Consider the following 27,615-nt stretch of genomic DNA (forward strand, 5'->3'; position numbering starts at 1 on the left):
CTTATAATAACTTTCCTTGCTTCTCCCTGCTTCCTGTCTTGCCACCCCAGGGAACATGAGCTGCTGCCTGCCTACCTTCTCTCCCGAGGCCCAGTTTCTCACTTTGACTGCCAGAATTTGGCTGCCCAGATGCCTTGGCACTGCCAACATTAAATATGTCCACAGTGGCACAAAGCAGCTCCTTCCTCCAGAAACTCTGCCACTTTACTGAGGACCTCTCCTGTTTGGGCAGGTGGCACCTGCGTGCTCTCAGCTCCTGGCCAGAGCCTCCAAGCCATCTTTGATTCCTTCCTGGCCCCTTCCCCCAGAAACCCCATACATGCACATGCTCTGTGACACCTCTATGGTCAAGTCAGGCCCTCCTCTCTCTCCCACTGCTCCCACCCCAGCCCAGGATTCATCCAGCACATCTCACATCAACCATTTCAAGAACTACCTCAGTTATTTTCCTTCTATCCATCTCTACCTCCTCATCTACTTCACACTCTGCTGCTAAACCTCATCTGACAGCAAACTGACATCAAATTACTGTTTTTCTCAGGAATGCTTCACATCTCATCTCCTAAAGAATTACACTACACTCAAGTTGCTCTGACTTGACACTTACTCTAAAACCTCCACTAGCCAATAAAGGCAAAGAAGCAAGGGCTTTGTCCCATCAGGTTTGTAAATAGTGAAACCTTGTTCACGATCAGTGGCTCCAGGGAACATCTGTAAGTGATTATTGCAAACAAGCTCAAAATGCAGACCTGCAGCAGAGAGCAGAAGAGGCAAAATGGTGCAGAGGAGTCTGGTGGATGTTGCATTCTGGCTCTGCACTTAGCAGATAGAGCAGCCTCAAACAGCTGATGGACCTTCTCTCAATCCCACTATGTTTCAAGCAGGATTGAAAATCACAATGCCTCTCTGTTTCTTGGAATTTACTGATAACTGCCTAGAATGACACGTGTGAATATTCTTTGTGGACCATAAAACTGAAAAACTGGTCACTGTTTTATTAAGGCCATCTTTATGTTCAAAACGTTGTGATATTAATAGTAGGCCAAATTCCAAGACAAGCACTTTAGTGATGGAGAGGAGGAGAATCTAAACTGGCCAATCCATTCTTGGGGGGCCTACGGGGAAATATAAAAACTTAAGCCTTAAGCTAGAACAGTTCTGAAGAAAGCAAATGTGACTGTAAAAACTGCAGACCCCAGACAAAGAAGAAGACAGAGCAGCAGTGATTATCCATACTATGGTCAGGAGTATCAAGTTCAAATAGTTTCCAAATGGTCATGGGAAAGTGATCATTGAGGAGGATGTCTTCTCTCAAAATTTTAAGCCAAGTACATACGTAACAAAAAGACAGCTTGGTGGCCATGGTATTACGGTGTGAACTAATGACCCAGAGGGCAAAGTCTATGAACTCCAAACACAGATCCCTGAGCCAACCCAACTCCAGTTGCTATTTTTAAAGCTCAGTGCGGGTGAGGGGCGGGGGAAGTAGGGAGAGTTTTTCCACTAACAGTCAGGAACCGAAATAGGAAAGATCAACAGAAGCATTTATAAACAATGAATGCCATTAATTTTTTTATGCTAAGAGGGGGTTGGAAGGATGTAGTGTAGCAAGGAGTGGGGAATATAGGCAGGGGAAAATGGCCCAGGGTCTTCCCATTTTTGGCCCCTTCTGCTTGCTTGATGGCATTTCAAGTCACTGGTGAATTACTCTATTAGTGAGTTTCCCGGAAAACTTGGAAACCATCTTGCTCAAGTGAAGTTGGGGAGAGATAGGATGGGTTATTTTTAATCAAGGTCTAATGACTAGAGTTCAACTGTGATGGAAAGTATGTTCCCTTTTTCCCCTTCAGCAGAAAACTTTCTAAGTATTGAGTGGTATCTAAAGTTTGGGAGCAGTTTAAACTGTCTTGCTCTAGGTCCAAAGCTCGAGCTCTTTCTAGTACACCGTATTATGATAGTGACAGGCAACCTACGGCTCTTTGGGGGATGGTGAGAAAGAATTGTAAGTTCAGGTTTGAGCTATGTCTGCCTAACTTCCCAGCATGGTAGGACAAGAACATTAGAACAGGAGGCTAGACACGAACAGTTTAATACCAGCTCTGCTGTGAAGGAGCAGGGTAGTGTTTGTCAGATCACTTTGTTTCTTTAAGCCTGTCCCTTGATCTATAAAATGAGAGAGTTGACTAGATCAGGGAGGATGGTGCAAATTGGTTTCTATACTATAATTGATTGGGAGTGATTGCCCAGAGAAACTTCTAAAGCTGCACTATAGCTCAGTGAGAAAATTATTGTGATTGATCAGTGGTATCTGCCAAGTATACGAAATGAAGAGCTTCTTCAGTACATATACGACATATGTGCCATCTGTAGGCTACTGATCTCAAAGGCAGGACTTCTCACAAATTGAATATGCATGCGGATCACCTGGAAGTCTTGGTGAAATGCATATCCTGATTTAGCGGGTCTGGTTGGAAGCCTAAGATTCTGCATTCCTCACAGGGTCTCAGGTAATGCCATTCATGCTGATCTGTGGGCCTCACTTTGAGTTGCAAGGCACTAAGGGATCTCCCTGACTAAATTTTGTGAGACTCTTACCTCAGCAAGCACCAAGACTTAACCAGAAGGCCTTGCTGTAGGTACCTGGGAAAGAGAAATGAGGTACAGAGATAGAGAAAAGAGTTCATTTTAAATTTTCATAAGATTTCTAACATTGTCTCTTGCATAAAAACTCATCTTTCTTTCTTTCCATAGATACTTAATAAATATGGGAAGCTTAATAAATATTTGGATATTTGGGGATACATATACATATGTAAATACATACACCGGTACATATAAAACATTTCAGGAAAACCCAGCTGAGGGAATGACAGTTCTACCTGAGGAGGAAGAGGTCAATGAAAATTCCATAAAGAATGTGGCTTTTGAGGCGGGCATTGAAGGATGAATAAGAGTTTGCCACTTCCTACCAAACTCATTATAATTCTTAAATCTCCCCATGAAGTACAAAGAGCCAAAGTATGCCACATTTTCTTTAAAAAAAAAAAAGTAATAGAGTTAACTCTTAATTTCTTGGAAACTGATGATAAAGCCTACAGATTTGTCCAGGTTAACCACTGCCTGTATGTTCTTCTGGTAGACTTCTCATATGGGAGGTATTGTATCGAAAAAGCTAACCAGGTGGTTACACTACTTGGCTTTTGTCTGAAAGGGTGTTTGAAGACTTCTGAACTAGTTCATCCTTTTATCCCTGATTTTCAAATGTGGTGGATCAAAGATCTGGTATCACGATGCAACCAGAAAATACAGCTAAAAGATTTCAGTCAAACCTAGTTGATTAAGGGGTAGAAATAAATAAGCAGAGGACACCAGCCAGAGATGCAATGTCAAGTATAGATTAAGTCAGATCTACTTTAGGATTCCAGCCCTACCACTTACTAGCTATATAGACTTGGGTAAATTGTTTAAACTCTCTGATCCTTAGTTTTCCATCTGTTAAGTGTAGAACAATAACTTCAAGGAACTGTTGTGTTACAGAGAACATATAGGAAGAACCTAATTCTTGGTGATTCTGAGCACAGTCTGTGTATTGAGGAGCCCTGATCATAGTTTTCAGCGTGTCAGGAGAAAGATGAGTAGCTCAGTGTGCAGGAAGTAAGAGGGAATTTGTAATCAGGATAACTTGGTTCAGACCTTCTCTCTGCACCCTAGTCTCTATGTGACCTTAGACCAAGGATTTCCCTCCCCAAGAGTTTTATTCTCCTCAGCTAAAAAAAGAAGCCTGAAAATAATTGTTGCCTTTCCCCGGTGGTTCTCAAACAGGGGGCGAATTTCCTCCCAGGTAGGGTTTCAAGATTTAGCAAATAAAAAGATAGGGCGTCCAGTTAAATTTGAATTTCAGAAAAACAACCAATATCTTTTTAGTGTGTGTCACAAGCAATATTTGGGACACAGTTATCTCATGCAATATTTGGGATATTCTTATATTTTAAAAAAAAATTTATCTTAAATTAAAATTTAACTGGACTTTCTCTGTATTTTATCTAGTAACCTTATCTCCAGGGACATTTGAGAATGCATGCTGTTGTTTTTGGTTGTCACAATTCTGGACAAAGGGTGCTATTGGCAGCAGGCAGTTAGAGGCTGGGAATGCTGCTAACTATGCTACAGGCACAGGAAATACCATTACACACATACACAGAGAAAGAATTATCAGTCTGCAAATATCACTAGGGCAGAGACTGAAAAACTCTGCTCAGAAAACTTGGATTTAAAAAAAAAAAAAGCCTTTGAAGGGTGCTTGGGTGGCTCAGTCAATTAAGCATCTACCTCTTGATTTTAGCTCAGGTCACAATCTCAGGGTCATGAGATCAAACCCAAGTGGGACTCAACCCTCAGCAGGGAGTTTGCTTAAGATTCTTTCTCTCGGGATCCCTGGGTGGCGCAGCGGTTTGGCGCCTGCCTTTGGCCCAGGGCGCGATCCTGGAGACTCGGGATCGAATCCCACATCGGGCTTCCGGTGCATGGAGCCTGCTTCTCCCTCTGCCTGTGTCTCTGCCTCTCTCTTTCTCTCTCTGTGACTATCATAAATAAATAAACATTAAAAAAAAAAAAAGATTCTTTCTCTCAGTCTGCCTCTGCTCCTACCCCTATTCCCACTCATGCACGTGTATGCGCGCTCTCGCTCTCTCTCTCTCTCTCTAGCACTCTCATCCCTCCCACCCCCAAAAAAGACTTTGGAAAGCAATGAAAGCCATCCACTAAATGTTGGGGGGAAAAAAAGAGGAGCTGGGTTGAGGTGGGGGTATGGGCACTTTTCCCTTGCCAGCCAGAGGTAATTGAGATGGAACAGTCTATCAAGTCTATTACAGAATGTGCTTTGAGGAATTAGAAGGAAGGCCCCACTGGAAGGATGTTGTTCCAAGAAAGAAAAACAAAGCTTGCTGTGCATGTCAGCATGCACAGGACATGCAGTGCAGGGGCAAGTGTGCAGCCAGGGCTTTGCCGAGCTGGCAGGAATGGGCATCCAGGACAACCCTCTCCACACTACCTGAGGCCAAGGTCATGGTGAGTGGAGATGGGGGACAGTTGCCACCACCTTGTTTTCCCCAAGCTATCAGACCCCCGACCCCAACCACAGATCCCCCACAGTGGGAACTCCCAAAACCAAACCACCTGGGTGATTCTTCTCATCTCAACACGTCCTTATTTCAAAACTATGTAATATCTTATTTCTCATTACAAAACAGAAATGTACTGCCTATAGAAAATGAGAAAATACAAATAAACAAAAACAGGAACTAAAAAGCATTTATAATTCTACCACCCAGATAGAAATACTATTAATGTCTTGCTTTATTCCCTACCAGGCTTTTTTACATCCATGTGTGTTATGTAAATTTCAAATGAGGGTTTTCTAAAGTTGTGGTGTATTACACTAATTTTGATGCTTTAACATTATACTGTGAGCATTATGTTACATCAATCATTGTTAAATAAAAAAATTGTCTCAGTAGCCAAAACATATTTTGGTTATGGGTTTACTAGGCTTTTATTAACTAGTTACCTTACTCTGTGATATTTTAGTTATTTCCTGTTTTGTGATATTCATAAAACAATGGCAAGCATCCTTGTAGTTAAATATTTGCAAACATATTTCATTATCTTTTAAGACCACTTCTGAGACTGAAATTGCTATAGCAAAAAATCATCTGTTTAAAGTTTTTGGTGCATGCTCCCAAATTAACCAGACAGCAGTGCTACCATTTCCCCTTCTAGCAGCTTTGTGTGGCAGTGCCCACATCCAAGCTCTAATGGTTTTCTTTTTCATTTTTTTTTGTCTTTGCACATTTGATAGGGGGAAAATGAAATCTTGCTATTTCTATTTCTTTAGTTCTTTGATTGCTAATTAAGACTGCCACTTAAATTCTTAACTTTTAATTCCATTTCTTTTATAAGCTGTCGGGTTATGTTCTTGGATCATATATCTTTTGGCTTATTTATCTTTTCCTTTTAATTGATAAGAAATGTTCATCAATCCCATATAATAAGTATAATATTCTGAATTTTATAAGGCAAATATTTGCCCCAATTTATCTGCTTTTCAGGGTTTTTTATTAGTGAGCATATTTTAATGTAATCAAATTTATCAATTTTCTGGTATATTGTTTTCTCATAATATCATACTGAGAAAGAGCTTCTCTATTCAAGTATAAATGTTAGTATTTATATGTTTTCAATAATTTAATAGTTTCAACTTTTTAGAAGTTTTATATTTATTTTAGAGAGAGAGTAAGAGCAAGAGGGGCAGAGGGAGAGGGAAAGAGAGAATCTCAAGCAGATTCCCAGCTAAGCAGGGAACCCAATGCATAGGACTCAATCTCATGACCCTGAGATCATGACTTGAGTTGAAATCAAGAGTGGGATGTTTAACCAACTGAGCCACCCAGGTGCCCCTAATAGTTTCAACTTTTATGTAAATTCCTTAACACATCCAAACTTTATTTCATATTATGTTATGAATTAAGAATCTGGTCTTTTTCCCCAAATAATTCACCAAGAGATTCACCAAAATTTGTTGACTAATCCCTCTTTTCACTGCTGATTCAAAAGTCACTTATATCAATCATTAAATTTTTAAAGATACTTAAGTATTTTTTTTGTTTTCAATTCACTTTATTGGTCATTTTGTTTGTTTACTCAAAACTATGTAGTATCACCAGTAGTTCTCTGGTTTAATTATTGTTGTGGGTTATTATAGATTCTTTTTCAAAAATGTTTTGCTATTCTCAAGCATTTATTCTTCAAGATTAATTTTAGAATCATGTTGTGAAGTCCCCCACCCAAATCCCACTGAGACTTCAACTGAAATTCTGGTGCATTTGCAAAACTATTTGGAGAAAATTTGGCATCCCTTCAATACATACTTTTTTCTTTTCTTATTTAATAATACCATGCTGAGTATTCATAACATCAGGCATCTTTGTCTTCTTTCAAACTTAAAAAGAATTCATTCAACAAGTACTTGTGGAGGATCTTGTCTCTACCAGGTTTTGTTCTAAGCACTTAGGATATAGCAATCAGTAAACCAAGAAAAGAAAAGATCTTGGTCCTTGTAAAGTTGACATTTTGGTTGGGGAGATGGATGGATGGATGGATGGATGGATGGATGGATAGGTGCATTTTCTAATGTTATAAGTGATGTGGAAGGAAGAACGATGTAAAGCAAGTTGAGAAAGACCAAGAGTTCAGAGGCAAGGGATAGACTGCAGTATCAAAGGAGGTGGTCATGGTAAGCTTGTTGAGATCACACCTAAGCAAGACTTGCGGAAGGTGAGAGAACTCTGAGGAAAGAGAATTCCTAGTGAAGGCAACAACTAGAGCTAAAGCTGAAGGCAGGAGTATGCCTGGGATGTTAAAGTAACAGCTCTGTAGCCAGTATGCAGTGGAGCAGAGTGAATGATGAGCAGAAGAAAGGAGGGCAGATATCTCATGTAACTCTGTAGACCATTGCAAGACCTTTGACTTTTACTCTGTAAAGTAATTATAGGACTTTAATTATATTTGCAAAAAGTTGCTTTAGCTGCTATGTGAAGAATAGTGGCTTCTAAGACTTTGGACGGATGGGATAAGGACTGCAGCAGAGAGGACAGTCAGGAAGTCACAGCAGTGCAAGTCAGAGATCCGGCAACAGCAGGAAGAACTGAGAAGGATCCAGATTCTTGACATATTTTAAAGGAAGTACCCAGCGGGATTTTCTGCATGTGGTCTGCATAAGGAAATTAGCAGACAGGGATGCTACTGCCAACAAGGTGTCTGGTCCAAGTAACTAGAAAAGTGGAGTTTCCATCAAGTGAAATGAGAAAACTGCAGGTCGAATAGGTTCTGGGGCATATGTTGAGAAAAAAAGATCACTAATTCTATTTGAGATGTGTTGAACTTTAAGAAGTTTGACAGCCCAGTAGAAAAATGTCAAGTAGTCAGGTGTGTAAGTAGATTTGGAGTTTGAGGGACTTTTCTAGGTAAAAGATATAAATATTGGAGTTGTAAGCATGTAAGTAGTATTTAAGGGGGTAGGATTGGATGATATGACCAAGGGAGTAAGTACAGACAGAAAAGAGAAGACCAAGGACTGAGGTCTGGGTCCTTCCCATCTTAAAAAGTTGGGTAGAAGAGGGAAAAACAGCAAGACCAGGAAGAAGTGCCTAGTGTGGTAGAGATAAGCCCAGAAGATATGCCATCTTAGAAGCCAAGAAAGAAGATATTAAGGAGAATGATCAGCCTTATCAAATGCTACTACTGACAGATGAATTATGGGATGAACTTTGACTTACGGATTTAGCCAGATGTTGGTGTCTGGTAATGATGAGAGCAGTTTACTGGTAAGAAGAGTTTCTAATGTTTCCTCATTAAGTTTCAGACAGACTTATTTCAGATGTGTATCCTTTATTATATTATAGAATATCCTTGTATCCCACCTTCACTAAGAGCTTAAATCAGAATGAGAAATCTATTTCTATGAGTAATTGAACGAATAGCTATTTCTAATAATAAACTAGACTGTGTATAATGATATATTCAGCCATATAAAGGAATGAAATACTCATACATGTGGATAAACCTTAAAACCAAACCAAGTGAGAGAACCCAGACACAAAGGTCACAGACTGATGATCTTATACATAGGAAATAACAAGAATATGTGGATCAGTGGAGACATAAAGCAGATTGATGGTTTCTAGAAGTTGGGGTAGAGAAGAATGGGACATAATTGCTTAACGGGGTGGGATTTCTTTTGGGGATGATGAAAATATTTTGGAATTGGGTAGAGGTGATGGTTGCACAATATTGTGAATGTACAAAATGCCACTGAATTCTTCACTCTACAGTGGTCAATTTTATGTTATGTGAATTGTACCTCAATTTAAAAATAGTAGTGGGAAAAAGAAAAAGCTATGGCCCACACGCCAAATCTGATCCATTGCCTATTTCGAGCCACAAGATAGCAATGGTTTCTACATTTTTTAATTGTTGAAAGAAAATCCAGAGAAGAATAATTCATAACACATGAAAATTATGTGAATTTAAATTTCAGTGTCCTTAAATCGAGTTTTATGGGGACACAGCCATGCTCATTTGGTTACTTGTTATTTGTGTCTGCTTCATGCTACAACAGTGGAGTAGAATAGATGCAATAGAAACCATGTGGCTTGCAAAGCCCAAAATATCTACTCTCTTGCCCTTTACAGAGACACTTGTCTGGTCCTTAGTCTAACTTCTCAGGAAGGAAATACAAACAACAACAACAACAAAAAAAAAAACAAACAAAAAAAAAAAAAAAAAAAAAAAACACTCCATAATGGCCAAGCTTTGCCTTGTTGAGTTTTCTTCTGGAGAAATCCTCCATTCTGCAGCCAGAATCTCCAGATTCTTGAAATTTCAGTGTTTTTCAAAGAAGAAATTGGGAGTTATCTGCCTTCCTCCTGGTAATTATGCCTTCATTTAATTAGCTTGCAAGCTACATTTTAAAAATACTATGCTAGATGACAAGAAAGTATTTCTAATGCTGTGGTGAATGTTGTAAAAATGCCATTCATGGTGCACTCAGCGTGAGCAAGACTTGTACCAGAGAGTAAGCTCAGAGGAGTAACTCTGTCCCCTCTCCCTCCTGAAGGGGTAAACGCTAGAGAAGGCTAAACTCTATGGCCCTTCACAGTCCTCAGCCTCTTGTTTCTCCCCTGCTTCTCTAAAATCAAAGTGGTAAATGAGGGCAAGGAGGAACCCACCCATGTCAATAGAACTGACATTCCATTCTGACAGCTTCTCTCCATAATCCTTGCCAGAGCTTCTCAAATCCTAATCTGATCTGCAATGTGAAACTTGATGTCTCAGTGGCCCCTCTTTCTATACTGTGGATGAAAGTGATACCCATTCATTTTGTCTTGCTTTGTTTGGGAGATGTTTGTTTTTATATTCTCTCCTCACTCTCTAACCTTTCCTAGTGTGGCCCTTTGATACAGATTCTTCAGAGGTATAGATGGCCCTTTAATACAGAGATGTTCCAGACAAAGGCCCAGTTTTGCACTGCAGACATTCTTCTAGAAAGCTGAGGGATCGATGTTGTGCAACTAACAGTCCACATGTGCTTTAACCACTAATTCCAATTCTGTCCCTTTGCCACAGATGGTAAAATTTTCATCAGCTGGGTCTGCATCAGGTGTCATAAGACCTTAAATGATTAGCCTATCACATTAATACATAAAGAAAATACAATTGCTATAAATTATTATATTTAAATATCTAATTATTATTTAAATAAAATATTAACATAGTTAATAAATAAGTATGAATCTTATTTATAAAAGACCTATGGGATGAAATCCATAAATAATACATTTCTTTATTATTTGATGCCATTTTTACGTTTTAAAGGTATTTGAGGTAAACAATTACAGAGCAAAGATCAACTTGCTTGTTTGTAAACTGAGTGCGGGGTTTGGGTATAGTACACACAAGAAAGTGGAACATAGACTGTGCTCTATCTGGGTCACGCCTCAGCGAATTGAGTTTGGAATCTCCAGCTCTGCCTTAAGGAATCTGAATGAAAATCATGACCTCAGGGAAAGCCACCACTTAGAGCTGCAGGTGATATACTGTCTAGCCGCATTGCCATTTACTTTTGCACGTTGAGTTGTGCTTAGGAGGGTCCCTTGGATTCTTGACTTTTTGCTCATGAAACCCTTTCTCAGATGGGGTTACAGACCTCAGAGAATGACTGTCCATCCAAGGTCTCAAAGCAAGGGCTAATATCTAAATCTTTTGATGCCTTAAGTCCAGTTCCTTCCACCTCGCCATGGTACATGTATGTATTATGTGTGCAAGTATAGACACACATATCCAGATCTGAACATACAGGTGTAATACAATTTATGCGTGGAAGTTATAATAAGTTGTAGAACAGCTATCCTGCTTTTGTACTTTCGTATTCTTACATTTATATTTCTCTACCTTGGCTCCGCTCTTCCTTTTTAAAGAATCAACCAAAACGAGAACGTCTATTACATCATTGACATTCTCAAAACAAATTAAGTCCCCGAGTAAGTACAAATGAAAACTAGAAACAGCAATGCACACACTTATATTGGCTAATGCATTTGCAGCCTTGATTTCTAATTCATTATTGATTGCATAAGTAATCGCCAGCTTAATGGGCTTGACAATGTCTGCAATGGGAGAGACTCTGTGTTTCCCACATTGTCCTTCTGTGTGTGGCCAAGAGCCCATACTGAGCTGCAGAGCAGTGGAGTCCATAATTCCTTACGCATACTGTTGCATGGACCCACATCTGTACAGTGGCTGGCTCATCCAAGAAAATTCCTGTTCACATCTGTCAGCTATGAGAGTTTATTCATTACCCACAAATGTGATCAGAATGTTTTTTCCAAAAAGGATGTGGGGACAGGAACCATTGCTGACTCAGAATCTCCTCAGGGAAAACTTCAGTGTCTAGAAATCCCTTGCTCCTCTTCCTCCTCCTCCTCCAACCTTCCAACCCTGTGCTCAACGACTGCAGTAAGAGACTTGTAGTTTTATTCTAGGATTATCGTAGACAGTCAGAGCTGAGAGAACCATGAATGCCTTTATAATTTTTCCCTTTCAATTTCAACAGGAGAAATCCAGACCAGATCAGGGTAGAGATCTGCTGGCATGCAGATGGCTGGCAGAAGGTGGTGGGGATGGGGGAAGAGAGCCAGGCTTCCAAGACCTGTATAGACCTGGACCCTCATCCCATTTCTGTCCTCACTAGCTATGTATCCCTGGGCTTCAGTTCACTCTAAAAATGAGAGAACAAAAATCCCTACCTCACAGGATGGGGGATAAAACCAGGGGAAAAATTACAGGATTGAGTTCCACAGCTAATGAGTTATGTATTCATCCCAACTCAACATTTGTCCATTCTTTTCCATTGAAGTTATTGATTCCCTCTGCCTTCTTCCGTTAAAATGATGTCTTGCATTTAACAGGTAGCAGGTATTAATAAAGTAAAGAAGCACCCAGGAAACTGCCTAACAGTGCATAAGAGCTCAATAATTTTTAGTTCCTTCCCACTTTTCTTTCCTTCCTGCAGGATCAGGATGAGAATTCATTTCTGAATTCTAATACAATGTTTTTTCATCTCGAATGTGTGTGTGCATGTGTGTGTGCTCTAGTGTGTGCATGCATGTGTGTGTATTGACCGCCAAACTCTTTTCATCTTAACTAAGCTGGTTTTTTTACTCTTTCCATTTGATTCTCTCTCAAGCCACCCTCTGTCTACATGAGAAGAGAGAGAATCATGCCCAGTGACTCCTTTTGGTTTAGTTGGCTTCATCATCTCCACATTGTTGCTTGACATCAAAAAGAAGTAGTGTGTGAAAGTCGTGGAAATACATCCCATGTTCTGCACATATTATTTTTAATTCCACTATGGAAACTTGGCTTCTCCCAATCATCCAGTTATTATTTATATTTTGAAGCCACAGTTTTTAATAGCAATACCAAAGATATAGAATTTAAGCATTCCCCTACTGGAAATCAACATTCTATATATGATCATTCAGGCCATCATGTATAAGGGGATAGTAGGTTGTAACTTTATTGCACCAGTACAGGAAACCATGGCTAAGGTTATGCTCACTCACTCCTATAATCAGGCTGGTTTAAGTGTGGAAGGTCAGGCATTTCTGAGTTATATGTATGAGGTGAAGGCAATGATGGAAATCTTAAGAGTCTCTCTGTCAGGACAGCAAAGCACCCACAGATGCTGTAGTGGGATATCTGAGAGATGTCATGGGAGCTCATTCCAGAAAGAGGACTCAGAGGCCAGTGTAAGCTGTTAGCTAGGAGGAATCCATAAGCAAAGTGACATTAAGTCAAGGTGCATGGCTAATCTGATTCCAGTCTAGATAGTTTTCAACATCTGCTCCAAGGAGGGTATGAAGAGCCAGTAGCAGAGAAGAGAATGATTCCCAGAATCAGCTTACAGCTCACTTCCTAGGCCAGACAGGCAAAGCAGTATCTGGCCTGGATGGTTGGGTCACCCAGGGTCTAGGGAGTTCTGAGTCTCAGCAAACCCAGATGCAGTCACATTGGAACATGAAAAGCAAGACCAGACAGGGGATGGGCCCACACAGTACAGATCTGCAGGCAGAGTAGAAATTGGTAGTCACACGAGCCTCCAAGATTTGGGGCCACAAGGAGAAATCTAGCTCTTTCCACAGAATGAATGGGGTGTGCCCCCAGCATTTCCTTAGCCTGGGCAGACTTATCATTCCTGATGGATTGTAGTATGCCAACCAAGCACCTTTTCTGCAGAGGTTCCAGAGGTGAATAAACCACTCAGCAGCCCATGTCGAGAGCCTGTTGTGAAAGGTACTCTAGGAATAGTTAGGGAGATGTGGAGAGCTGCAGGTCCTGTATAATGGAAAGGGGGAGGGCGTGTATGCATGCAGCTTTGAAGAATATTTAAAAGGGTTTGAAAGGAGAAGCTGTTTAGCAATTGAACAAGAAAGGCAGAAGAGGCCATATGAGCAACCCTTAAGAAGCTTAATCCAGCCACCCTTGCAGAGAACCACAGATGATCTGGGAAAACAAAGGTCAAAGTGGAGTGTACTGAAAATGAGGCAAAGCAAGTAGGCAAGGGGTCACATCACAGAGGGCTTCTTAACAGATTCCCACATAATTCTGTCCCATCCCTGTGTTAGTGTTCATTTAAGGGTAAAGGGCCGATGAATAATGCTGGCTGCATTATAATTCCCATCTTTATTATCCAGCAAAGATTGTTGTTGTTGTTGTTATATAGCCTTTTGTTTAAAACTACTGTCATTTTTCTACTACTTGCATAGTTTCCTAGCCCTTAAAACCTCTGGTCTGCCCAGGCACCAAAAATTCACCTAATTGCTTTTGCTCTCATCTCTCTGCCTTTGAGACCCTTCAGTAACACGGACTTCTGGTCCTTGCTAGTGTCTGCACACCCTTGATACAGGTATCCCGTGCAGCTTCCTCTCCCAGCCGTGGCCCCTCCTGCACTGATGGAGGGCAAAGGCGGCTCGGGACCTGAACCCGTAAGAATAGGGGCTGGTATGTCTTTGACCTTTTTGATCTGTATTTACCTTTGAATTATTTATAGGTATTTTGTGTCATCCAATAAATATTTATGACTTTGTTTATAAATATTCTATTTTTATGTATATAGTTCTAAATTTTTTCCCAAATCACAGTAAAGAGTCTCTTTATTTATTGTCTAACATATTAATTTTAATCAAATAAATTGTAGGAGTAATTCTATAGTTGTAGAATCTGGAAGCAAACTAATTTTTAGTAACAATTACAACTATTGTTCTTTGCAGGATGAAGTACGGTATTATGAATCCATTTCTTTTTCTGTACAAGTTTATTTTTACTCATTCCCCATATTATTTTCCTGGTTAAAGGGTCTCAATTGTAAACCTTGGTTTATCCTGTTTTATCTTTACCTGATACTATATGAAATTTGACTAAGGGGTAAGCAATGCCTCAATGGCCAAATGTTATCGAAATAATTCTGGCCAAATGTTTTATAGATATATGTAATCAATTTTATTTTTCAAAAATAAGGAGCCTGCCATCCAATGTTGTGGATTAGCCATCTGCATTGAGAAAACTCCTTTTATATTTCTCCCAGTATCTATATAGAAACTCCTTTATTCACAGGAGCTTCAACATTTCTTCTAGGGACAGCTCACTTATCCATAATGGTACATGATACTATGCTTATAAAACAGCCCAGTGCCTGACACTGTTGTCCTGGCTTGCATTGATCCATACCAAACTCCGTTTGAGTATCATAACTAACATTCTTAACAATTTTCCACTGTAACTCATAGAACTATCTTAGATTTATCCCAGAAGTCCAAATCCCAGAGAAGAAGTGATGGTTATGTGATGAGCTGGCTGCATATTTTCTCTATCTCTCCATATGGCACAGGCCACATTAGTCTAAGGGGTTTATATGGCCCAGTTTCCAGCAGCTTTATTTTTATTTGCTTTTTGCCATAATAGTACATGACAATGGTTTAAATATGATACCAATGATACTGAAAATACTCCAGTGGAAACTTTCTCATCCTATAACCATGATACTTGTGAAAGGTGGCCACTTTCATCCTTTTTCATAATTTCTTCTGACATTTATTTCAGTATTTCTAAATGCTATGCTCTACTATTTATTGATTAACCAAATGTCTATTGGCTTCCAGCTCTCATCCCTCCAGCACACCCTGCTTGCTCCCCTCTTCCTTGCTCTCACCTTCCCACAAGAGTTATAGCACAATCTTTGCTGTTCCTTTGTTCTCATCTTCCCAAGTAGCTCTGTCACACTTTGGTGTGAAGTTGTAGATGTGTACACTATTGTGACTATTGCTAACCTCTGATTAAAATATTGTACTATGATTACATTTCTTTCCTTACACAGCTTTTATATTTCCTGAATTAGAAATTGCTCTTTCAATTCTCTTGATTTTTATGCACCTATAATTGTTTTATCAGATGTTTTCATGTATCTGTCAAATGCCATACGTATTATAGTATCCAAGCCTCAAAAGCATCAATAAACTTCTAAGTTCCATTTTTTCCCAAAGGTATGGCCTTGCTTCATCTGGTAGTACCTGTCTAGGGCTATTGCAGCACTGTTGCAGGGATGTACCATTTACCTCTCCTCTGTGTCAGTTCCTCTGTGCATTGGATCCAACAATTTCCTCCTCCTCGATTTATCCCCTCATCTTTCTAAGGCACACTTTTTGGTAGTGTTCTGAGAAAGGGTATGTAGAAAGCAAATATTTTGAATCCCTAAATATGTGAGGATTCTGCCTACAAAATTGGTAATGGGTAATTTTGGTAACTTTCCCGGGTACAAAATTCTAGGTTAGAAATTCTTTTCTCTCAGCATTTTGACATTCCACAACTTTTGAGGGTACCTGATCTTCTAGTTTTCTGGTTGCTATCCACTCTCCTTCTTTTCTGCCAAATTCCTTGCCATTCCTCCTCCAGTTGCTTTCTATCTTCTGAAAACATGTTGAACTCTCTTCTATGCTTGCCAGTCTTCCCAGTGACCTTGTTATTTGGGGTTAATACCACTTTCTATTCCTGGACTGACATTGTAGTGGGCTTTGGTATGAATAAATAGGACTCTCATGTGGCCAGTCCACCATGTCTACTCAAAGTCCAGTGACATCTTTATGTTTCAGAGCATATAAATCCGTGCAATCCCCTTTGCATATATTTCAACACTATTACTGTTAGCAACCGTAGGAGGTCTTAGAAGTATTGCCATTTGATGAGGAGACAGCTGAGGTCCCAAGAATGTTAGTAGCTTTCTTAGGTTTAAAAGGCCAGCATGAGACAGATTCTAATTTAAAACCATGTCTCTCCCGCTCTTACTGAGGCATAAGGGTCACGTTCAGTGAGACCAGTGGGACCTTTGAGATGGAAGCCAGTAGTAGCAAGTTAGACTGTAGCTTTCCCATATCTTGTTTATTTATTTATTTTAATTTTTATTTATTTATGAAGGTCACACACACAGAGAGAGAGAGAGGTAGAGACACAGGCAGAGGGAGAAGCAGGCTCCATGCACCGGGAGACCGACGTGGGATTCGATCCCGGGTCTCCAGGATTGCGCCCTGGGCCAAAGGCAGGCGCCAAACCACTGCGCCACCCAGGGATCCCCCCATATCTTGTTATAGTAAACTAACACCACTAAGTTATATGAATTATCCTTTTGAACTATTCTCTGAACCATAGAATATGGACTTTCCTCTTCAGTCACTCCTGCTATTCCATAAGAAAAATTGGAACACCTAAAACCAAATTATTGCTGGTGATCTGACTCATTCAAATAGTGGAGTGTATTAGAACCAACAAGGAAAACTGAAATTATGGTGTTTGGGTCTCAAAGAAAATATACCTTCATATATAGGGGTGCTATTTCAGAGTCTAGTATACAATGAAATAACTCCTCTTTGAGGCTTTTACTTAAATTCTCTCATAGGTCACAAATAACATTCTCTAATTTGAAAACAAAAAATAAGTGATTGCCTTCAAAGTCCAGTGTTTAGAAGACATTACAGTAATCACTCTCAAAAAAGACAAAGAGCCTTTCCAACTAGTATTTATGAACAACCTCACATACCCAGTGATTTGTGTTTGTTTATATGTCACTTTGACTCTCTGTGGCTGTAAGAGCAGACACACTTTGTGTTAAATGATATCTTCTCAAAGGGAATTTTCAGGTAATACCTTCTGAAAGGTTCGTGGATCTTTGTCCAGATGAGAGTTTGCTCATTGCTTTTCCCAGCTAAATATCATGTTCCTGTACTCCCTTTTTTATTGTCTAATTATCTCCATTCATATCTTTGTGTACCCTCAATAAAGGGAGGACGTTTTCGGGTCAAGCAGTAGAAAAGTGAAATTAGACACAACCTCCTCTGACCTAGACCCTCAAACTTCTCATCTGTGGGATAAAATCATACCTACAGATGATCTTCAGGTCCTTCCTCAGCTCTTGAATGCTGCTTCTACACCATCAATGAATCAATGCCACTTAATTATCTCAGTCCAGTCACCCCTGTTTCCATATGTGTAACTGTGAGGGAATTTGTTGGTTAATGTAATTAACACATTTATTGGACATCATACTCAGAGCTGGGTACACAGTGGCAGATGAACAAACATGGCCCTTGGTCTCTTTGGGTTCACAGTCCAAGAGAAAAGGCATACAAAAGCATACTCTTGAATAAATCATTGTGATAAATACTGTGAACAACAACAAAGTGCTATAAGAAAGAATAATAATAATTTTTAAAAGATAATTTGGACGGGAAAGGGATAATGTGGCCAAGAAAGCTTAATGGGAGGAATGACAAGAGACCCAAAGGATGAGGATTGGCTAGCCAGGTGAGGAATGATAGAGAAAGAATCTGGGCATTTAGGGTAGCATATGTGAAAGACCCTGAGGAATTAAAGAGCTCAAACCTTCAGGGAATGCACAGAAGTCCATGTAGCTAGAGCTGAGTGAACAAGGGGGTTGGCCTGAGAGAGAGACAGATGTAGGCTCCCACCAAACCATACAAAGCCTCCCCACAATCTGAGCATTTTGTATAACATCAGAAAGGCAGGAAGAACCTGCTGAAGGCTGTTTACAGAGAGGGAGGTGATTCAAGTCATGTTGAAATGATCGTCCTGGTTCATTGAAGGAAAACAAAAACAGACAAATGGGTTCCATTAGGAATTCGTCCTGACAAGGGCTGGTGGTGGTTTGGGCGAGGAAGCAATGGTGGAGAAGAGTGGTTTTCACACATGATCTTGGGGTGTCACCAGTTTGCTTCCGCAGTCAGCTGTGTATAGCTGAAAGCTATAAACTCCCATTTGGGTGGCCCATTTTGTGACACTTGTGAAGAGCCTACCAGCTTCCCCTGTCTTGCATTTTTTGTCCTGGACCAAGTGGATACAGAAAATCTCCCACTCTGACATCCTAGCCTCACCCTCCTCTTAAGCTGCTCTGGAGAACATGAATGCACCTCTCTCAAGTGCCTGATGCCCCCCAGGCCCATTCTCTTGTCCCCTAGCACTGCTGCCTTGAGCCTCACTGCAGAAGCACAGTTATCAAGGCACCTCTTTCCTCCTCTGCCTCCATTCTTCCCACCCCATCATCGCACCCTGTCCTGGAGGGCTGTATGATTCCCCTGCAGCAATGCTCTCACAGCTACCCTCCTCCTCTTCCTCTTTAACCAGGCAGGAACTGATGTCAGATCCAGCCCTCTGTCTCCACTTCAGGTACCATCAGCCCCTCTCTCACACAGACCATGCTGTTCCCCCTTTATTGGCCATTTTCCCAAGAGTCTGTCCAACAGCTCAGACTCTGTGATAAGAACTTGGGTAAAAATGGGCAAAATTTCAGCACTTGCATTTCTTGCAAGACAAATAGAAGAGCAGAAACAGGAGGCCTATATGAAGAGCAGAGAAAGTGGCATTTGCTAGCTTGAATTGAGTGAACAGTGACATGGAGGAGGCTGAGATTTTTCTGGAGTAATGAAGAGGAAAGGAGCAGAAAGAAATCAGAGCTGGGACCATAAGTAGAAGATGTGGGAGAAGGTCAAGGAATCTGCCATAAGATCTTGTCCATTTCGAAAGCATCATGCTAAAGTCACAGAAAAGAAGAATTACCTGGGTTTGGGAGGTATCCACTTTTTCAGGGACTTCACACTAGTCACCAGGTAAAGGCAGGTTATATCCTAACCAAAGCTCGCGCATGTCTGACAGGAGCAAACGCTAAGCATGGGCTGCGCTGCAAGGCCTGTAAGACGAGCCTCCACCACAAGTGCATGGATGGCCTAGCACCCCAGCGGTGCATGGGCAAGCTGGTAAGGGCTGGTGCCAGGAGTGAGCCCATAACCCCCTGCACATCAATACTCCATCCCCGTGGCACCCTGATAGCTGGACACTAGGAAGGCAGCCCCCTAGTCCCTGGCCTACCAACCAGGCTTCTTCATTGGCATAATGATCAAGCAGAAGAAAAGCTTTATCAATCCTTGAGGCAAATGCTCCGCATGCGATAAGGACTCTGTGCCCTTAACAGGGTAACCCACTTGTCCCGGGTTAGAACTTTTTCAATTTTAGCCCTGGAAGTCTTACATCCTGTTACTGTTGGTGTTTTAAAGATGAAAGTCAGGCATTTCTGGAACCCTCTCAGCCCAGAAAAACTAGGTGGCTGGTCACATCAGTGCTAAATTGGCTGATAGGTCAGTAGATGTCAAGAAGGGGAGAGCTATTAACCACCATCCCCAAAAGTGAAGAGAGTAATAAAAATCGACACACCACTTAAGAGATTGTGGTGGCGAAGCCAAGGAAGGTCAAATGCCCCTGGCCCATTCTAGGCTGGTCATGGCATCTTGGGAGTGTGGGCTTCAGTCCTGGTGCCACATGTTGATAAAAAGCAACCCAGAGCACTTTTAAAGGTATTGATTCTAGGATGGCCAAAGACGTGTCAAAGGGACCAAGAATGTCTACCCTCAAGGTAGTTAGGTTATGACAGCTGCCTTCAAAAAAATTTAAAACCAGTCACACAGAAGAGGAATTCTCTCTCCTGTGGCTCCAGGAAGAAGATCTAGAATCAGTAGATTACTAAGTCTTAACAATGAGATAATGTCACCAATGACCTGCCTCCATGGTTAGTAAGAGCTCCTTCCCCCCACCCCCCCAACAATGGCAGTTTTCAAATAAAGGAAGATACCACTTGCCAGGAACAATCCTTGGTGAGGATTCTGGAATTCCACTAGGGGCTGGGCTACAAAGTTCTCTTCCAACACTGGGATATAGTAAGCCAAGATTCTTAGAGAGTCCATCTCCTTACCCTGATTGGCAATGTCCTCTTCTCTAAAACCTCTGCCTCACATGTTCCCCTCCTCCTCCAATGGTGATTCCCATAAGCCAAGGCAAAGACCAAGAATGAGGGGTGAAAAAACATAACAGAGTCTAGAACACAAGGCAAATGACTCTGGGTGGAGCTTGTAATATATACAAGCTCCCTTCGGCCTCCCTCTGAGGTCTGCTTCCCCTTACCCAGGCCTTTTATGATTTTAATAAATCTCAGTAGTAAACCTTGGTGAAATAATTCATGCCAGTCCAGTTGTATCCTGGGAGATGAGGAGGCTGGACACAAGGGAGGCTGCTATGGTCTGCAAAAGGAGGAGAGGCAGGAAAGGGAACGGCAGGGCTGGGGCTTGCTTTCTAGGTGGAGTGTAGCTTTCTTATAGCCACCTGTGCCACCTGCCCCCCAGGGATAAATTCTAGGGATGTCGGCATCTTAAAGGTGACAGAGGAGTGCCCCCTGGAGAAACCAGCTATATTAATTTCAGAGCTCTTGCATGGTTTTCTCCATCTCATCAGTGACATTAAGCCTTTCTCTTTCTCTCTCTCTCCAGCCAAAAGGGTTTCGGCGTTACTACAGCTCCCCCTTGCTCATTCATGAGCAGTTTGGATGCATTAAAGAAGTTATGCCCATTGGTGAGTTGGGACGCTGATGGATTGAGCTGGGTTTTGAGCAGCAATGTCAGCATTAACAGCTGTTGCTGTCTCAGGACCACAAATCCAGCGGGGTGTGTCTGCATGTCTGTCTGGTGGTGTATTGGGTTATGATCATTTGCTTTGCTGGAGAGGAAACAGAAGGAGAAGCAAATTCTGCTCTCCCTGATGAAACTTGAAAAACACCCAAGTCCCAACGGCTGCTGATATGCTATTCCACCCATCAGCAGCATGACAGAGTGGAAAGAACGTGGAGCATAGCATCCCACAGACCCGGCTCCGAGCCCAACTTCCCACTGACCAACTTACTGCGTGTCTGGACAAGGTCCTCAACCTATCAGATCCTATAAAAGAAGAACAGCAAAGGCTGCTTTTCATAATTATTGTACAAAAATGTAAATTATAGATCAACACTTGGAAGGAACTCTGTGAATATCAGTGTTTCTTTAATGAGGACAAAAAAATATCTGATATTTATAGATATTTTTGGCTTGAATTTATTCTTTAACAATATCTTTCAGTTCACTTCTATTTTTTTTCTCTCTCCCTCTGAGAATCTCTACATCTCTTTTTTATCTTTGGATGGGGGGCAAGTTTTAAACTAGAAATTTAGAAACTAGAAAGCTTCTAAACAAATTCGTGAGGCCTGGTAATGTCAAATTCTTTCAACTTGCCTCCTACTGTAAACTTTGTGTCTCACTCAAGGGTTCATACCTTGGTGAGCAGCACCTCACATCAAAGGAAATAACCTTGAAATCAGAGTCCTGGGGATGAATGACAAAAGAGGAAAGCCAATATATCAGGAAGTGTCTGGGAGCAGAGAGCCCTGGCTGCAAGTGGTGGGTGCATCGGAAAGATCTAGCCAATGGCACATACTGTGGGAGTCCATCTGCCAGGAAAGCTTGACTACACAAAGCTCCATTTGCCCAGGGATTAGTGAGTCTGTGGCACAGAACTTTCTTCTTGAGCGCCGTTGACCCAGGAGGTGCGATAAATTGTTGACTGCACTCCTGATGGTGAGTGGAGGAAACTGTCACTCAAATGACCTTTCTCTTCTGTTGCAGCCTGTGGCAATAAGGTGGACCCTGTCTACGAGACCCTCCGCTTCGGCACCTCCCTGGCCCAGAGAACAAAGAAGGGCAGCTCTGGCAGTGGCTCTGATTCGCCTCACAGAACCTCTGTAATTATCCCCTTCTTCCCTCAGTCCACCTGCATTGCTCTGAGGAGGGCAGACCTCAGGCGCTGCAGAGCAAGGAGCTTCCCATAAATACATCATGAGGGCATGTCTGTTGGGAGTCAGGCAGTCTCTGAAGTGAAATCCCAGCTCCCCTGCACTACTAAAGATTAAATTCCTGTTTGTTGCCAACACCCAGGGATCATTTTATTTTGGTCCTCAAAGTCCATGCTCTTGGCCTCATGCTCCTTGAAACTCCGTGTACCCTCCCCCTTCTCCCAATATTAGATAGCATGGCAGTTAACACAAAGCAATGGCAGAGGCAGGGAAGTCCCAGCTGTGGCCAGTTCCAGCTACATAAAAGTTTAAGAATACAACTCTTTCTCATATTTCCTAAGTCTTTTCTCTCTAAGACAAGGCACTTGCCTAGTTTCATGCAAAAACTGACCTTCCCAGAGGCACTGGACCTGTAATTTAATTGGGCCTCTCTCCACAAGACAATCCCCCTCCCAGACCCCTCTCCTACATTTTATTTGGTCTAAAATGGCTGTCCGGTGCATCTTTGTGACATGCTATCATCATCCTGTCTCTGGCTGTCCCAACCAGAATTTCTATAAATGCCCCAAGATGCCACACAGCTCTGCCACTCATGCTGAAGGCCACTATCCTGCCTTGCAGAGACAAGAACCTTCTGGTTCCTGTTGTCAGTTAGTATAGCTTACACCCAGCTACTGGTTCCACTGTTACAGGGACTTCAGGGCAAGGCACAGATGAGCCACCAGGTGGTCTGCCCAGCTGGGTCCTGTCAACATCAAGTGATTAGGGTGGATCATGGGAGGAGAGGAGGGCTATACTCCTCAGAGGGGTTCTTGGGCTGAGAGGAAGCAGCTCCCTCAACAGGTGCAGGTCAATCCACAGGATAACCGAGATTATGGTCTATGGTTAAATATGTAGGTCAAGTGGCTAGTTGAGTAGGTAGGTTTGAAGGCCCTCTGGTTGATGCCATGTGGTTATCCTAGATGCCACCTTTAAAATTCACTGCAAGCCCCATTCTTCATGCATCCCACTAATTTCTAAGAAAGGAGAACCAAAAAGTGTTTTACTCTTTTTCCTTGCTGAACCTAAAATTGATGTCAGTTAGTTTTCTGTTTTACTCAGCGAATATGAATTGAGTGCCTATAGCTCACTAGCACTGTACAGAACACATGACTTCTTACCCTCAGGATTCACAACTTATTTCCAAAGACAAAAGCAGTGGAGAACAAAAGTAGATGGTGATGACATTAGTTAGCACTTTCTAAGAAATGAACTTTGCTATGTCTTGTACTGTTTTTATCAAGAATAGGAACATAACATACATGTTAAGAGTATCATAATAATGATGAGCACTGCAGGGTTTCAGAGTAAAAAAGGAAAATGTTTCAGTAGACATTGCCCTCAGAGCAGTGCAGGTATAAGTCGTGACATTTTAAGGTACCTGGTCCTGATGATCTCCACAGGGGGGCTATAAATCAAATTGGCAGTCCCAATGATAACGTTGGTTTTGGCTACATGGATTGAATAAATATAAGAGTATAAGCAAAGTTTCTAGCACAGAGCCTAGCACTCAATTAATGGAGGTTGATGCTGCTTTATTTTCATTAAGCATTTAGCCCTTAGATGGATTTTCTTTGAATTTGAGTTATTATGAAGTGAAACAAGGGTGTAATCCACTAGAAAGGTAAATATGTTCTCTGAGAAGAGCATTTCCCAGGCTGTTCGTTAATGGGGCCCATTCTTGGGCTCTGTAAGAGGCTGGACCCATTCCAGGGTTCCACTCTGCTCTCCTGCTCAGCCTGTCTCCTCTGATGTGTCCTCCAGTCACTCTTAAGTTGAGAATGTTCTCAGGGCTTTGCTTTGGCTTGGCCTTCCTGTGCTACAGGCTCTTCCTGGTTATCTCATTCACATCCCTCTGGTCCAATCACCATGGCTAAGCTGATGACTCCTGAGACACTTCTAGTCCTACAGATATCTCTGAATCAGCATGTCCAAGCTCAAATGATGCTCCACTGGTGACTGGGTCCTATAACTCAGAACACAGATGTGTGTCAAAAGCACCCTATCCTCTTTGCTGGAGGTTTGACTCTCATCATCTCTCATCCAGATTATTTCAAAGGAATAGCTATGTTCTCCTCTCCCTTTTGAATCTACTCTTTCAATTCCTCCAGACTTATCAGCTTTTAAAGAAAGACCTTATGCAGTTTTCCAAATTGAAACATTGTACTGTCTTGCTTATACCCAAACAACAGTGCCCAAACTCTAGCATGGCACATGAGGCCTGTCGCTCTCCTGAAGACTCACCTTCCCTTGAACATGCCAAGCTCTTTGACATCTTCATACCTTAGGACATACTGTTTCCCCAGTTGAAGTTCTTTAAGGCCAGCTTGGTTTTTATACAAACTGTAAAGAGTTCTCAGACTCTCCCAAGCATGATGAATTGCTCCTCCTACAGGCCCTTCAAAGAATTCCTTTCTTATAGGACAGAGATAATTGCAATGTAATTTTCTGCTTTTGCCTCTTTCCTGAACTAGGTACTGAGCAACTATGTATGGGGGCCCATGTATAATTATACCAGTGCCTGGCATCTAGTGGGTACTCAAGAACTGCTTAAAGAGTGAGGAAGAAGTAACAGGGATTCTTAAAGACTGACCTCAGAACCCTCAAAATTGATATGCCCTTTCGTTGCTTATGCCCCGAGCTCTATGCATGCTTTGCAGCTCTCTGGATAGCCACACTCTTCCCAGTTGCTGGGCCTTGCCCACATCTTGTTTCTACTTCCCGGAAGACAACATCTCTCTTCTGGGTCTGGGTTGGGTACCCCTTTCCTGGGCACCGTAACAACTAATTCATCAATTAGTATTTGCAGATTCATCAATTACTATTTGCAGATTGCTTGGTACTTTTTACTTTTGTGTTTCACTTTTCTTTAGTTTCCTCCTCAGCTAGGCTAAGCTGCTCAAACACAAGGACTCTTGACTCACTTCTTATTTCTGTTGTTTTAAGCCAGAGATTTTTAAACTTTCGTGGGTATCTGGATCCATGGAAGAGCTTTGTAAAAATGTAAAAATCAAGGCCCTGTCCTACTACAGTAAACCTGGGTCGCTGTGTGCTTCATTAGCCTTCCAGGTGGTTCTGATTCCCACCAAAGATGGAGAACTGCTGATGTGTATATCATGTCCTTAATCACACATACCACATCACATCTTTCTTAGGAGAGTGAAGAGAGTCATTTTTCCCAATAAGTTGCTTCCCCAAAAGCCATGTAGAGCTGGCTGTCAGCCTATAGCCATCACCCCTTACAAATCAAGACTTTTTGCCCAAAAGAAAAACAGAGCAGAGAGACTCCTGTCCACTTGACTTGCATCCAAATAGTCCTTTCTCAGGTCTCTGGTGAGAGCCAGTATATCCTCAATCCACTTCTAGTGCCTGCATCTCCCATGCTCAACTGGGGCTAGCATTAGTGGAAAGATAAATGGAAAGCCAACCTAGAGAGGCAAGAACAGAGAGTGGGCTCCACAGAGATGACCCCGAGGTATCCACACGGGCAGTGGATGGCTGCCCCTGCGGTCCTGAGCTGTGCCAAACTCAGATGAGGAGACATCCTCAGAAACACTCCACAGCAATGAACATGTTAGCCTCCCCAGTCTGTTCCCAGGGCAGAAGTAGCAAGAATGTCAGGGAGACGATTTAAGAATGTCCAGTTTGCTTTTCCGTCTGAAGTGGTTTAGTTTCTAGCAATGTCTGTCCCCTACAGACTGGTTCTCAAGGCAAAAGACAGTTTTCTGAATGTCAATAAGGTATCCATTCATCACAGTCCATTTAAACTTCCTGACACTGGTTCTATCAGTAAATATTCTCGGAATTGTGCTCAGTGAAGGCATTGTTCTCAGAGCTGCAGGGAGACAAAGACAAATCAAATTGTACTTAAATATCTGTCGCTTCACTCTTTCCCCAGAGTCCAACTTGCTTCAATGAAGAAAACAGAAACAATTGATTGGTACTTTAAAATGATTTTGCTTCCTTCCTGCAGGGTCAAATGATAATGAACTTCAGCCGCTTGCCATCCTTGCAGTTTTGTTATGTCCTAAAGCTAACATATTCCCATAGCAAACTCTGTCCCACATGTTTATTTTCTTCCATTGACTTTACATTGTCTGAAAGTCACTGCCTGGCTGTTTCTAAATCGTTAGGTTTCTTTTAATGTGTTTTCAAATGTTCTAGAATATAAAAGGCTTGATGGCTTTGGGAAGGCCAGCAAAAACCAAATTCAAAAACTTTCCTGGGAGTTGGTTGGCTAGTTTGTGAAAAATCTTCAGTTTCATAAGATTAAATTAACATAATAATAGCAACTTTTGTTCAGAAATAGTGAGCTTCAAAGAAGCAGGGTATAAGTGACTTAGAGACCCTGTGACATTTATTTTTTTTCCTTTCTTTCTGATGTGTCATGAAAGTAAGAATGGCTGGGAAAAATCTTAAACCTAAATTGTAACAATAAGTCTCTATGGGGTGGTGCTAAAGTGCTGCAGAGCTGACTGAGAAGGCAAACTTGTTTCTTTCAAATAAGATATAAACAAACTGTTTTCTTTTTTTTTTTTTAAGATTTTATTTATTTATTCATGATAGTCACAGAGAGAGAGAGAGAGAGAGGCAGAGAGACACAGGCAGAGGGAGAAGCAGGCTCCATGCACCGGGAGCCCGACGTGGGATTCGATCCCGGGTCTCCAGGATCGCGCCCTGGGCCAAAGGCAGGCGCCAAACCGCTGCGCCACCCAGGGATCCCGACAAACTGTTTTCAAAGTATGACTCTCCTCTGAGGCTCCCAAAATTCCTCTTCCAAAGAGACGGGAGCCAGGCAAATGAAAGCCAGGTCTGTGACCCTTAGAAAGAGGCAATCAGTGGTGTGCCAATAAGTGTTTAACCACCACCTGGGGGCCGGACCCTGATCTGTGGCATTTGCCAATTTATTGGTGTAAATACTCTCACCCAGGCCTATTTCACACTCCCGATTTGATGGCCCTGACGGCTCTCACCAGCCCATGTGAGTCACTTCAGCACGCCACCAGATAAAGCTCAGTTGCATGAGCTCTGGAAATGACCGTGGGGGTTCGTACCCCAGGTCCAGTACTTAGTAGCTGTGGGACCTTAAGAAGGGTTACTGTTTTCCCCCTGGGCTCCACATTCCTATCTGAAAAATAAGTCTATTGTAGGATTACCATGAAGAATAAGTGGATACATATATATTACACAAAACAGCATGGGATAAATGAGCAGTAACCATTAGCCATTTAGAGTGATGTTGTTGTTATTTC

At 41.7% G+C, this 27,615-nt stretch overlaps 1 protein-coding gene across 3 annotated transcripts in view; it reads left to right on the forward strand.

The window, feature by feature from the left end:
- The window catches only part of STAC (SH3 and cysteine rich domain), a 151,473-nt gene that overhangs the window by 77,608 nt on the left and 46,250 nt on the right, over positions 1-27,615 (forward strand). For all 3 annotated transcript variants that reach the window (XM_038570366.1, XM_038570367.1, XM_038570368.1), the window contains 3 exons: positions 19,333-19,433; positions 20,994-21,075; positions 22,158-22,273. In XM_038570366.1, coding sequence (XP_038426294.1) covers positions 19,333-19,433; positions 20,994-21,075; positions 22,158-22,273 — 299 coding nt within the window. The remainder of the gene's footprint in view (positions 1-19,332; positions 19,434-20,993; positions 21,076-22,157; positions 22,274-27,615) is intronic.

Source organism: Canis lupus, chromosome 23 (assembly GCF_011100685.1).
Source record: "Canis lupus familiaris isolate Mischka breed German Shepherd chromosome 23, alternate assembly UU_Cfam_GSD_1.0, whole genome shotgun sequence".
NCBI lineage: Eukaryota > Metazoa > Chordata > Mammalia > Carnivora > Canidae > Canis > Canis lupus.